The sequence below is a fragment of the Diabrotica undecimpunctata genome, chromosome 3, assembly GCF_040954645.1.
Source record: "Diabrotica undecimpunctata isolate CICGRU chromosome 3, icDiaUnde3, whole genome shotgun sequence".
Classification (NCBI taxonomy): Eukaryota; Metazoa; Arthropoda; class Insecta; order Coleoptera; family Chrysomelidae; genus Diabrotica; species Diabrotica undecimpunctata.
Window position 1 is genome coordinate 10,213,455 of NC_092805.1, and position 13,487 is coordinate 10,226,941.

The following is a 13,487-nucleotide window of genomic DNA, read 5'->3' on the forward strand; positions in this document are numbered from 1 at the left end:
TAACTCCAGAACACCGCCTTAATCGCCTTCACTGGTGCAGAGAACGGTCACTCTGGAATCAGGAATGGAACAGTATTGTCTTTAGTGACGAGTCTCGATTTTGTTTAGGCATGCACGATGGTCGAGCGAGGGTTAGAAGGCGATGTGGTGAAAGGAGGAATCCACAGTTTTTTGTTGAAAGACATGTTCATCACACTGTTGGAGTTATGGTTTAGGGTGCTATAGCTTATGGTTCCAGGTCACCTTTAATCTTCATCAGAAGTAACATAAACGCGCAGCGTTATATCCAAGAAGTTCTAGAACCCCACCTTTTACCCTATCTTGACACCCTAGCAAATCCAACTTTCCAACAAGATAATGCCCGACCACATGTTGCAAGAGTCACAATAGACTTCTTTCAACATATTGATGTCACATTGTTAGCATGGCCACCAAGATCTCCCGACTTATCCCCAATTGAGCACGTGTAGGATATGATGGGTAGGAGATTTCTCAATTTGCAACGTCCTCCTCAGACTCTACAAGCACTTCGAGAAGAGATGGCGGTTGCCTGGAATGAGATACCACAAGAGGACATTGACCACATGATCAGAAGCATGTCTAGGCGCGTTGGAAAATGCGTTACACATAATAAAAATAAAATCATTTAAACTGGGTGTTCGGATTTCTATGTCACTTAGTATATTTTTACTTTTATACTTTTAAAATAATGATCTCAATCTACATAAATTAAGAATGAAAAGAAAAACAGAAACGTTATTTTAAAAATAGATATAGCTACTTATGCACATATTCTATAGTAGTTTTAAGTTACAATTACACTCCAAAATCATTATTATTTCGCTCATTCAATTTTTGAAATTTCGCCAAAAAACATGATTATACTCCTTGCAGGTGACTACACTGTTGTTTTCTTCAGTTTAAGTTAAACAACAACAAAAATTGGTCCTAAGAGTGTGCGTCCAAATTTCAAAATTTCTTTTTGTTTTACTAAAATTATTTAATGATATTGCAGTGCAGGGCCCTGATTCCAAATTGAGATTTCGACTCAAAACACGTAGAAATTAATATGGCGACGTCGAAATGCGACTTTGCGAGCCTTGTGGATTTCAGCCGAACTAACCAAACGACGTCACTAATTTTCGATTTATCGAAACTAATTTCAACTTTAAAAAAGTTATTGAAATTTCATTTCGAGTCGAAATTAATCTGACATTACTGGATGGACTGGGAGAAGAACTTAGGTTCAGTTTAGGCGGTGTTGTGTTTTGATTCTTGCAAGGAAAACTGAGGCAAAAAGTATTAATATGGCTGAGTTTTATGGATATTTGCTGGTTTTGGGGGAATTAGAGAGGATAGATATCCTACGCTCACAACGGAGGATAAGAAGACTGTTACGGGATAATCAAAATCCTTTTTCACTAAGTGATGCTCAATTTAGGCAGCAATTAGGCTTAATAAATAAGCTGCAAATTATTTGATAAGGGTATTAGAACCATATTTGGAGGAGGGTGTTTATGCCTCTAGGATACCCAAAATGTTTAGGGTAAGTATTACTAACCTGCAGTAAATTTAAAAATATATTAGAATATAACCACTAAGTCAAATCTTAGTGGTTATATTAACCTTAGTGGTTATAACTAAAGAATCTCCCACATCGCCTTTTTTCTTTCCTTGCCATCATGGCCCTTAGCAAAATCAGCATGGTCCTCCATAAAAGGCACCATGATTTCCTTTTGCTCCACAGACAATTTAGTGCCATGATCACCGACAGCCTCTCCATCCATTTTTTTCAATTCAAAATATAATTGAGAATGGCCACTATATGATTTAACAACTCAAACAAGAAAAAAAGACGTTTACGTAACCTAAACAAAACAAAAATTCAACAAGCGTTGTGCAGCGTGCAGCCAATAAACAAGAGGGCCAAGCCAAATTTTCAGCAGTGTCAAAATGATTAAGTAAATATCCCCCGTTTTAACTACAATCGAAATGAATGAGAATCGCTAGCGATTGCGACTGTCATGGCGTAGTCGCTTTTAAATTTCGACATCAAAATAAAATAGAATCAGGGCCCAGGTAAGATGGACAATGTATTTCTTACGGGAGAATGGCCGACCAAGTTTCAACTAAAGCATGATTCAATCGTCGATGTATAAATAAGAGAGTTACATTGTCGAACTAAACAATAACATGAAAAAAAAAATACTATAAGAAAAGTAAAATATATTAGAAACTCATCTTCGATAGCTTATCTATATTTATCAATTTTCAATAGCTTCCATTGTAAACACATTCTTTAAGTAATAAAGATCATTATAAAGTCGTTAGGAGAAGCGAGTCAGTTTTAATCCCCATTACCCACGCAAAAGCAAACATGTCTCTTTGTCGATTTCGGCACTGGCCATTAGACTAAAAACTTTGGGCTATGAAAGCTCAGTTCTATTTTATTTTCGCAAGCGGATAAAAGTACTTACATCATGAAGCCGTTGCCAGTATCTGTCGTGAATTTCAAACAGAGCATGACTCTTAGTGTGCAAGTAAAACGTGTAGTTTTAAATATATTAAACTGTCATTTGAACTTAAAAAATGGTGACAGCTTGACTATAACTATGGACAAAGTTTAAAAAATGTGCGATGTGTTCGCAAAATTTAGGACATCCGCGAAGAGTCCCAGCAAGGCGAACTGAAACCGGTACAAAAAAAAGTTTCCAGTCCAATTCACGTTGAGGGAGTGAAATCTCGAATAAGGAAAATTGTGCATGATTGTTTTGTAAAACTTACCACCGTCGACAGTATAATGAACAATGTGAACGATGATTAGGACCTACCAGCTTTTTCAAAAACCACATTTTGTAGGCTACTAAATGACATGGGTTTTGACTATGGTAAAAAATGTCGAGATTCGATAATGATGAAAGAAACGATATCATATCCTGGAGACATAAGTACCTCAGCAAAATAAAAACATTGAGGAAGAAGGATAATGTAACCTTATTTATATCACAAGAAAGTTTTTTTCCATTACTTGGGTTATGCTAAAAATATTGTGGATCTGACAGCTCTGAACTTGTTTTGCTCCCTGTTTTGTGTACTGACGTAATTAATTTCTGTGTGGTAATCTGTATGGTTTTGTCTAAGCCGATAATGCTCATTTTTCTAAATTTATCTAAATATATAACTGCATTGTTAGATATGAATTGTTTTCTAAGAAAAAAACTTTATAATATTTTACACAATTTTTTTTAAACTACTATTCCTTTGTGCTTAACTTCTTTTGTTCTTATTAGCCTTTGTAAAAATAATGTACCAATTACTGTAGTTGTCGAGGCACCAAATTTAAAATAAAAAAATGTTTACCTAAAATTATAAACAAGCTAATGTATGTATTTAATAAACATAAAAATACAAATAACTATTTTACTTATTCTTTTAAAAATACACTTTCAAAATAAAAACAAATTCGGCTAAAATACTAAGACCTTGGATGCGCTTTTATATGATTACTGTTAAAATTTAAACATTCAATAATAGCAAGCAATCAAATAGAAATAGTCAGATTAAGTAAATGGCTAATTTTGCAACTAAATACCCCAAAATGAGGTGCATAAAAATGCAAATGGAAGGAATTTTTCGAGTCATTTAACAAGAAATATTTGTTAAAAAAACTATATAAGACAAGATTGGTAGAAATTTATAGGCAGTGCAGAAGTTTAAAATAATGAAATTGGTGGTGATCTGTACAGTGCTCTGCTTAGCAGTGTTATGTTTAGCAGATACGAAATTAGGTGGAAATGAACCTAAAATAACTATTAAACCTAAGGAAAATGTTAATAAGGAAACAGTTCGACCGAAACGATCTGGTGAGTAGCTACTAACTCTGTTAATCATTTTATTCTTGTTCTTGAACTTAGTAAGGGGATGTATTCCTTGCAATAACGTTATCATTGGCGTTATATGTGGTGGCTTTATGAGAAAATCTTGGTATTCTTCTTTATGGCATCTTTGCCCCCAATTTATGTATTTTTTTTTTATAATTTTGATTAAGTTGTCTTTAGTTTTTGTTATTTTTGTAGCTATTTTATATATTCTAGCTGTCTTATTTGGTTTTTGCGTAATAAATGTTTATAAATTTATATATTTATGTATATATTAGACCCAATCGATCAAACCAATAAACATTTTTTATATCTCAACTATCGGTATCCATATTTAACCGACATCTTCTTTAGGTACCGTCTCCTCTGAGAAGATTGGTAATCATCACAGCTATTTTCACTTTTGAGATTGCAGCTCTGAACAAGTCGACGGAACTGCAATTATACCACTTTCTTAGATTGTTGAGCCAGGAGATGCGTCTTCTTTCAATACTTCGTTTTCCCTGCATTATGGTTTGTAGCAACACATACTTATCCCCTCTCATAACGTGGCCGAGATACTGTAACTTTCTTATCTGAATCGTATTCATGATTTCCATTTCCTTTGTCATCTTTCTGAGGACCTCAACATTTTTTATTTCGTCTACTCAACTTATTTTTATTATTCTTCGGTAGGTACACATCTCGAATGCTTCAAGTCGATCGCTCACCTCTTTTTTAAGGTCCAGGCCTCCACCCCATACAGCAGCACCGAAAACACATGAACGTAGTATTCTTATTTTGAGTTGCAAACTAAGGTCTCTACTGCATAATACTTTTCTCATCTTATTAAATGCTGTTCTAGCTTGTCCAATTCTCATTTTTATTTCTTCTGTATACTCGTTATTTTCATTAATAATTGTACCAAGATATCTGTATTTTTTTATTTTTCTATTGGAACCCCCTTATGTTTAAAATGTCTTTCGGTAGTGTTTTAAAAATTGTCTTTTTGTTTTATTAGCATTAAGCGTTAGTCCACTTTCCTCACTAGCATTTACTACAGTATCTAAAAGTGTCTGTAGATAGATGTGTGTTTAGGTTATCTAGCAGTATCAACTGTCTCTCTCTCTCTTTTTCGATTAAATGTTTATGGTGTTTAATCTAGAATATTCCGTATTTGTCCAATAGTGTAGTTGGATAATTTCCACTTTAGTGTTGATATTAAGCTGTTAGCATAGCTAACTTTCGCTTTTTTTAAGTGCCGTCTCATTAGAAAAGATTGATTATCAATACAGATATCTTCAGCTTTGACATTGCTGCTCTATATAGCTCAACAAAGTTCAACAATTATACCACTGTCTTAAATTATTTAGCTGGCACATTAAGCTTAAAATTATATCTGTATTTTCTAGTTGTGGCCTTTATTTGGAATGTGAAGAATATGAAATTGATCATTAAAAGAATGATTATGGTCTAGAAGGTGAATTGCGCAATTAGAATCTGTTTTTCTACTATTCAAAGCCCTTGTGTGCCCTGCCATCCGTTTGTTAAAAGTTCTGCCAGTTTGAACGATGTAAGTTTTCGGGCAGTCGCCACATTTCAATTTGTATACACCACTGTGTAAGTGCTTTTTATTTTGGCTCTTATTATTAATAATATTTGCCTAAGTTGTTGTTGCCTCTCTACGGAGGGGGGTTTTAGGAAGAGGTCGGGTGGTAAAAGTGGCAAATTTTTTGTATATATTTTGGGGTTCCAAAAGTAACATTATCAGCAAAATTTAGCTTGTTGTGTGATTTGTAAATGTTCCGTTGCATTTTCGTATCTGACGACTGGAGTAATTGTTTATTGCTGAAAACAAAACTTTTCAGTTTTTTGTTGTTACATAAAATGAATTTCCACCAAGCAACGGTCGAATCCATTAGTAATTTATTTTTTGACAATTTTTATTTGGTTTGTAATTGTTTCCTTTGATATTTGTTACTCTGCAAAAATAAACTTATTTTCTCGAGAGTTTATCAGATATACTATACAGGGTGTCTAAAAACTCTCCTGACAAACGCAGACTAAAAATTCCTCAGATCATTTTAAGGCAAGTGCTTTTATGTATCCGAAAACACAATAATCGCAAGGATTAAAATCCGTTGACCTTGCTGGTCAAGCAACTGGACAGCCTCTTCCAGTCTAGTTATCTTCGTAGTTATTATCTAGAAAGTCTCGTACATTCCTGCTAAAGTGACAGCCGTCATGTAGAAACCCTAAGTTTTTCCAAATATTTAAAGATACATCATCTAATAAATCAGGTTAAAGATAAGATAAATAATCCTACCAGTTTTCGTTTTTCTAAACAGAAGCGTTTTAGAGGTATTTAGAAAAAACTAATTACAAGGCGTCATCTTCAAGCTCCCATAGGAGGCATTTTCGGACTAGATGAATTCGGTTAAATTGTCTTAAAATTATCTGAGGAATTTCCGGTCTTCGTTTGTCAGGAGAGTTTCTGGACATCCTGTATACAAGCCTTCTGTCATAACTAGACTTCGGCAAATATGCAAATAAAAATGTAGAAAATATGAGCATAAATATGCACGTGTTTACCCGAAAATATGCAAATATTTTACAAAATATGCATACAAATAAATAAAAAAATCGTAAAATAGTAACAATTTTATTTAAAAAAAAAGTGTACTTCACTAAATATTTCCTACTATTCATTAAGATTTACATTTATTTTAAGTAACTACATCATTTTTAAGTATGAAGAAACTTATTTAGAATTATGGTAACAATAAATGACCAAGTGGTGTTCAAAATTTTCTAACAAAAACTTGTGGCTTCTGTCTGAGTACATATATGTATTTATATATGGAAAAATTTCGTTCAACATCAACTGATGTAACGGGAGCATTTTTCAAACTAACCAAAACATTTGGTTCTAAATTAATTGTTTCCGAAATATTTCCAGCTAGAACACTGACTACTTCAGAAAGAATATGGTAACCTTTATTTTTTTCCATAGTAGCTTCAAATTTTTTTAAAATATCTTTTCCAATATTACCTCTAACGTTCCGACAACATGACGCAAATTCTTTTATTAATGCTGTACTTTCGAACAATGACAGTTTTGGTGATTCTAACTGAGTAATTGTTTTTTGAACAAAACTAAAATTTGATTTTATAAATGAAAGTTCTTGTTGAAGCAAGTTACTCTGAAAAGTTTGTTTAGAATCCAAAAGAGATTGGAAACTTTCATCTGTTAACGTATCAATTATGTTCTTTATTTTAACAAAATGATCTGCATAAAAATTAGCTGCTTCTAACCATGTTCCCCATCGCGTTAAAATAGGTTGTGGTGGAAGAGGAATGTTAGGTAGCATTTCTTTATAAAGTTGAATTCTTATAGGAGATTTAAGAAATACTTTTTTGACACTGGATATCATGGTATTTACAAGAGGAAACTTTTTTCGTATTTCCTCTGCAACTCTGTTTAATCCATGCGCTACACAAGTAACATGTATTAAATCTGGGAAAAATATTTTTAAATTTTGTCCTACTTTCACCATATAAGGAGCAGCATCCGATAAAATAAGCAGTAATTTATTAGAAGGCATAGTTGTCGGAAGAAAAAAAGTTGCTAATGTTTCTTGTATAAAACGCGAAATTGTTAAAGCATTTGTTTTCTCAAGTTGCTGGCATGAAATAAGATGAGATTTTGGTAAGGTATCTTTTTTAAGAACACCAATCAATAAATGAGCAATATACTTTCCTGAGGAATCAGTGGTTTCGTCTACAGATATGTAAAAATAATTATCTGCAATTTCTTCCTTAATATTAATTAACACCGACGAGTATAGCCCGTTCACATTATTTCTTCTTAGAGACCGATCACTTGGAACATTAAGTTTGCAATATTTTTTTAGAAACGAACTAAAATTTACATTTGCTAATTTTGAAAGAGGTATGTTTGCAGACATTAATGCGCGACACAAGTCTTCATTAATAGTTTCTTGCTCATCTAATTTTTTTGAAGTAGATTAGAAACATTTAGCTATTGAAGTTTGATGTTTTCCTCCCATTTTTCCTTTTTTTGCAATGTGTGAAGCAGTTCTCACATGTTGGTCTATTTGAAATTTCTTCTCACATGCTATCTATAAATAAAAATAAAAACCTTTATTTTAACCCAACCTTTAAAATATAAAAATATACAAGGTGTTTTTGGTTAATCAAATAACTGGTTTGGAAAAAAAAAAACACTCGCTAAGTGTTTCAAATGCAGTATTAATCCACAAATTAGTTTTTGTTACTAACCATTAGTACATCATATAACTTATTTTAAAATTCAACAAAAGTTTTTTTTTGTTAATTCAATTACAATAAAAATAATTGTGTTTTAGAATAGCTGACTTCATAAAAAAAAGTAAAGGTGAAAATTTTTTCTAAATATACACCATTGTATTGTACCATGGACAATTTTTTCTCACTAAAGGAAGCTATTTTTCATTTAAAAACAACCTACGAGTACTAAATTTCAAGTAAATACGTTTATTGGTTTTAAAGTTATTGTTGTTATTAACTAAAAGAATTTAATTTTTTTTTAATTTTAATACCCTGTATCTCGAAAAGTAAATAAGTTTGACCCCTCATTAACTATATCGTTTTGTTCAATTTTTCGAGAAGTATCTACAGTCAAACGTTGTAAGTGTCATTTGGAAACACCCTGTATGTATAAAATATTAGATATTTAATAGAAAATATTAGATACTTACAATTTTGCCACAGACTGAACAGTAGATTTTTCCCATATCCATAGACAGCTCTTTATAAGGTTTAATCCAAGTTGAAGCACTGGTTGTTTTAGGCATTATAAAATCACAATCTTCCTTTTTGTTACGCACAACGAGTGTTTACGCTTTGAATATCAAAACAAAAATGATTTACAAATCTGAGCATCAAATTAGAAATGTTTAGGTACCTAATTCAATAAACTGGGAGATTTTGGAAAATCCCTAAATTAGGAACAAAACTATTAGCCGTTTACCTGCTGTTAAGATACAATAAATTGTAGATAGATTTGGGGATTAGATCATAAAATGCAAATGAGCGAACCCTTAGCGATTATCCAATAACTGAATGCCTCAGTGACCGAGACTTTCTAAGAATGTTGAGGGCTACTTAAATTGATCTTCTTTGAAATTGTAAATGTTTTGTACCTGTAGAGATTACGTACTTAGATCATTTCTTGATTAAAATGACTACAAAATTTTATACAAGAATTGAAATAAATTGGTATGTTTAAAAATTTTCAAATACAGTATAAAAATCTGAACTTTTATGCACTTTATGCAAACTTTTATACAAATATGCCAAAATATGAAATATTTGCATAAAATATACACAATATGCAAAATATGCAATATGCATATTTGCCGAAGTCTAGTCATAACTTAAAAGTTTTTTAATTTGGAGCCTTTTTGAAGTATTTGGAAGTACAGTGTAATCATGTCATTAGGTATATAAATATAATATAATATTGTATAAATTATATGAAATATGCCAAAATATGAAATATTTGCATAAAATATACACAATATGCAAAATATGCAATATGCATATTTGCCGAAGTCTAGTCATAACTTAAAAGTTTTTTAATTTGGAGCCTTTTTGAAGTATTTGGAAGTACAGTGTAATCATGTCATTAGGTATATAAATATAATATAATATTGTATAAATTCTTGTATTTTTTAGGATACTATCCTTATGGCTATAATCCATATGCTTACGGTTATCCATATTCTAACTATTACGGTGCTGGATATCCACAAACAACAACAGTATTAGTTTCTTCTCCCTATTCGTCCTATCCGTATAATCCATATGGCGGTTATGGCTACCCAGGGTATAGTGGTTATGGCTACCCAGGGTATGGCAGTTATGGATACCCAGGATATAATCCGTATGTATTTTAATATAACATTTATAATTGAGGCTTATATTATGTATTATGTATATTATGTAAACACTAATATCAAATTTTGAGGGGTGGGGCAAATTTGGACATTATTGTTTAGTATTTTATGATTATTAATGCACAAATCATTAGCTCAGGAAAACATAGATCATAAATCGGTGTAGAGGGACTATTGATCCCTCTACACCGATTATACAATGATATGATTTTAATTTTCAGAATGAAGCAATTTTCATTTGATTTTTATAAAAGAAATATTTGTTTAATTTTAATAAAATTTATTTTTGTTTACCATAATAATCTACATATATTTTAGGTATTCTGTAACAACAGTTTATGTCTAGTTGGAGAGCAAGAAGGTAGGATATATAAGTGTTTTATTAAAAAATATTTCAAAACTAAATCACTAAATCACTATTTCTAAAAGGTTACCCAACGAACAACGAAAAGTGATCCTCTTTTTCTCAAATTGGACAAACTATCCCCTAGAACAAGATCATCCCCACTTAAAGAGCTCCCTCTTAACAAGAACCGACTTATTTTTATTTTCAGCGGGAAACATATAATCATAAAGGTATTTTTTAAAAACGGAAGCAAAAAGGCAAATAACTGTACCAGATTGAGGGAAAGTTTCTCTTTAAAGTAGAGCTATTTGTAAGAAGTTTAACAAATTTTATTACTCTCTCCTTAGAGCTATAAAAAAGGGGCTTAAATGTTCTTTGTTCCCAAAAAAATGAGGATTGCTCTCAAATTTCTAACAAAGCAGCCATCAAGTAATCTGCATGTTTCGGTACTATTTTTAAGAAATAAAAAAGCTGAAAGATATCGAAGAATTAGTTCTATTAAGATACAAAATCTAAAGTACCGTTACATTCTCACAAAGGATACGACGATTTTTGGATACGACCATTGGCGTAGCTGCGGTAATTGTAAAAGGTTTTTAAAATTAATCCTATAGTAGTATATAATAATTACGTACTAATCTAATATTATTAATGGAGTGCACAAAATCGAATAAACATGAGAATCTGAAGGTAGACAACCATACCTACAAATATGCCTCCAGTTTTCCCTACCTAGGCTCAATAATAAATGACAACAACAACATCAGTCAAGAAATACAAGCACGGATTCTTAGCGGTAATAAGTGCTTTTATGCATACAAAGACTTAATGAAAAGTAAGTTACTGAATCGTGAGTCTAAGCTGAGAATCTACAAAACAGTCATTAGAACAGTAGTCACATATGGATGTGAAACGTGGACCCTCTCAACCATTGATGAAAATCAACTGAGAATATTTGAGCGCAAAATACTAAGGAAGATATTTGGACCAACCCAATGCAGCGATGGTTCGTGGAGAATTAAAATGAATCACGAGCTGGATGAACTAATGCAGAGCGCAGATATTGTCAGATTTGTAAAGTCACAAAGACTAAACTGGCTTGGTCACCTAGAAAGAATTCCAGATAATCGAGCTCTAAAAGTAGTCCAGAGATGGAAGCCCCAAGGAAACAGAACAAGAGGAAGGCCCCGTAAAAGATGGATAGACGACGTAGAGAGGGATCTTAAAACCATGAACATCAGGCAGTGGAAGGAAAGTATCCGACAGGGCAGAATGGAAGAACATTGTTAAGCAGGCCAAGACTCACAAAGGGTTGTAGCGCCATTAGAAGAAGAAGAAGACTAATCTAATTATAAAAAAAATGTTACAACGTTTACATAAAAAAGAGAAGAAGAAAATGACATATGAATTTATAAAAATGATGTTTTGTTTTGTATTTTAGTATTAAATAATTATTACGGTTACAATTATGATTGTAAAATATAAAAATTGTAAAATTAATTTGCTAGTTTAATTTTTAATTTTTAATTCAGTTTAATTTTTAATTTTTAATTTTAAAATAATCTCGCCAACTTTGTTTAATATTTATAGCGAACTCATTATTCGAAAGGTACTAGACGGATGGAAGGGTGGAATCTCAGTAAGAGGTCAAAAAATCAGTAATCTGAGATATGCTGATGACACTTTAATAATTGCGGCAAATCAAGAAGAAATGGAAGATATAATGATATGTCTGGAGGAGAAAAGCAAAACATATGGACTAAAGCTAAATAAAAGTAAGACAAAGATCAGGATAGTAGACAGAGCTCGGAATAATCTTCAACACATTAAAGAAATTGGGGTAAATAGTTTCATATACCTGGGGTCCCTAATAACAAATGACGGAGGGTGTGACAGAGAGATGCGTAGAAGGTTGACTATTGCTAGAACAGCTATGATGAAACTGGTAACAATTTGGAAAAATTCTAGCATAATAATACACACAAAACTAAGGGTTGTAAGGTCACTCATTTCTCCCATAGCCACATATGCGTCTGAAACGTGGACCTTAAAGAAAGCGGATAAAAATAAACGGCCGCATGTTAATGATATCCTGGATTGATCATCACACTAACGTATCGATATTAGAACAACTTAAAGTAAAGGATATATTGCTTAAACAAATACAACAGAGATATTTGCAGTATTTTGGACACATTGCTAGAAGAACAGGTACGATGGAAAAACTAATAGAGGGTAGAATTGAAGGAAAAAGACCTAGTGGAAGATCTCCAAGCTGTTGGGTAAATCAAACAAAAATATTGGTTAACCAAGGGTTACATGAAGCTGAAAAACTAGCCCAAGACAGGGAAGGATGGAAGGAAATCGTGAAAAAACTGTAAAGGCCTGATGATGTCATCACATCCCAAAAGGGATTAGGACTGAGGAGGAGGAGTTTAATTTTAAATTATTTTTATTTTATTTAAATTTTAACACACAGAGTAAAAAATTTAAGCGCATATGTTAAAATTTACAGATTGGAAAGAAGGATTGTAATACAATATTTTTATCTCAACTAATAGAATTAGGCGTTTATTATACCACTTTGAGATATTTTTTATGACATTTTGGTAACCTTTAAAATACAAATTAATCGATTTGTCTTAAAAATTACCTATAAATTAATTTTATTTTCGTTGTAGATTTGAAGATAAACCGAATTAACCAATAAACATTGACCTGCCTGAATAAAATGTAATAAAACTTTAATATTATAAATTTACATGTACGCTTTTTGTAAATATTGTTAGAATATGTTGTTAATGTGTTACTAATAAACACCAAAATGTAATATTGGCATTATCTATCAATCCTCTCCTTTTGCATATACTAAATAAATTCTTCTCAAAAATTCTTCATCAAAAGCTTAGTTTTGAAGTAAACGATAGTTTTCTTAAAGATAGACACTCATTAATTAGGTTAAAATGTGGGCTACGATGTGGGAAATGTGATTTTACTCGATCCTGCATGAAAGACTGGTTTTTCAATACTATTAGTGATATATAATCAATACGTTAAGTTAACTGGTTTCTTAAAAAATAGGGTAAATTTCTACGGTTAAATTGGAATGCAGCTCAATTGGACTAAAAATTTCTTTCCAAGTATACCACACATACATTTATCTTTAGTTATATCGAAAAGGCCTTTTTTGGATGATTGCAGTCTTTGTAATTGCCAAGAATGATCAATGGGTATTTCTTATAAATTGTGATAGTTAAAAAGAGAGCGCGCGTCCGATAAATGTAGATGCGACTGTGCCGCGCGTATTTTGGAAAAAGTGAACGA

At 32.0% G+C, this 13,487-nt stretch overlaps 1 protein-coding gene across 1 annotated transcript; it reads left to right on the top strand.

Moving 5' to 3' along the window:
• Positions 1-3,680: 3,680 nt before the first annotated feature.
• On the top strand, positions 3,681-12,993 carry LOC140436426 (uncharacterized). The gene is made up of 4 exons (XM_072525246.1): positions 3,681-3,863; positions 9,597-9,804; positions 10,136-10,178; positions 12,845-12,993. Exons 1-3 carry the CDS (start codon positions 3,722-3,724, stop codon positions 10,161-10,163), a joined length of 378 nt encoding a protein of 125 aa, XP_072381347.1. The 5' UTR covers positions 3,681-3,721; the 3' UTR covers positions 10,164-10,178; positions 12,845-12,993.
• The last annotated feature ends 494 nt before the right edge of the window (positions 12,994-13,487 follow it).

Excerpts from the sequence above, each read along its gene's own strand:
- LOC140436426 (XM_072525246.1), top strand. The coding sequence starts at position 3,722 with ATGAAATTGGTGGTGATCTGTACAGTGCTCTGCTTAGCAGTGTTATGT. Across the intron at positions 3,864-9,596 it reads AGTTCGACCGAAACGATCTG|GATACTATCCTTATGGCTAT; the intron begins GTGAGTAGCTAC and ends TGTATTTTTTAG. Across the intron at positions 9,805-10,135 it reads GGATACCCAGGATATAATCC|GTATTCTGTAACAACAGTTT; the intron begins GTATGTATTTTA and ends CATATATTTTAG.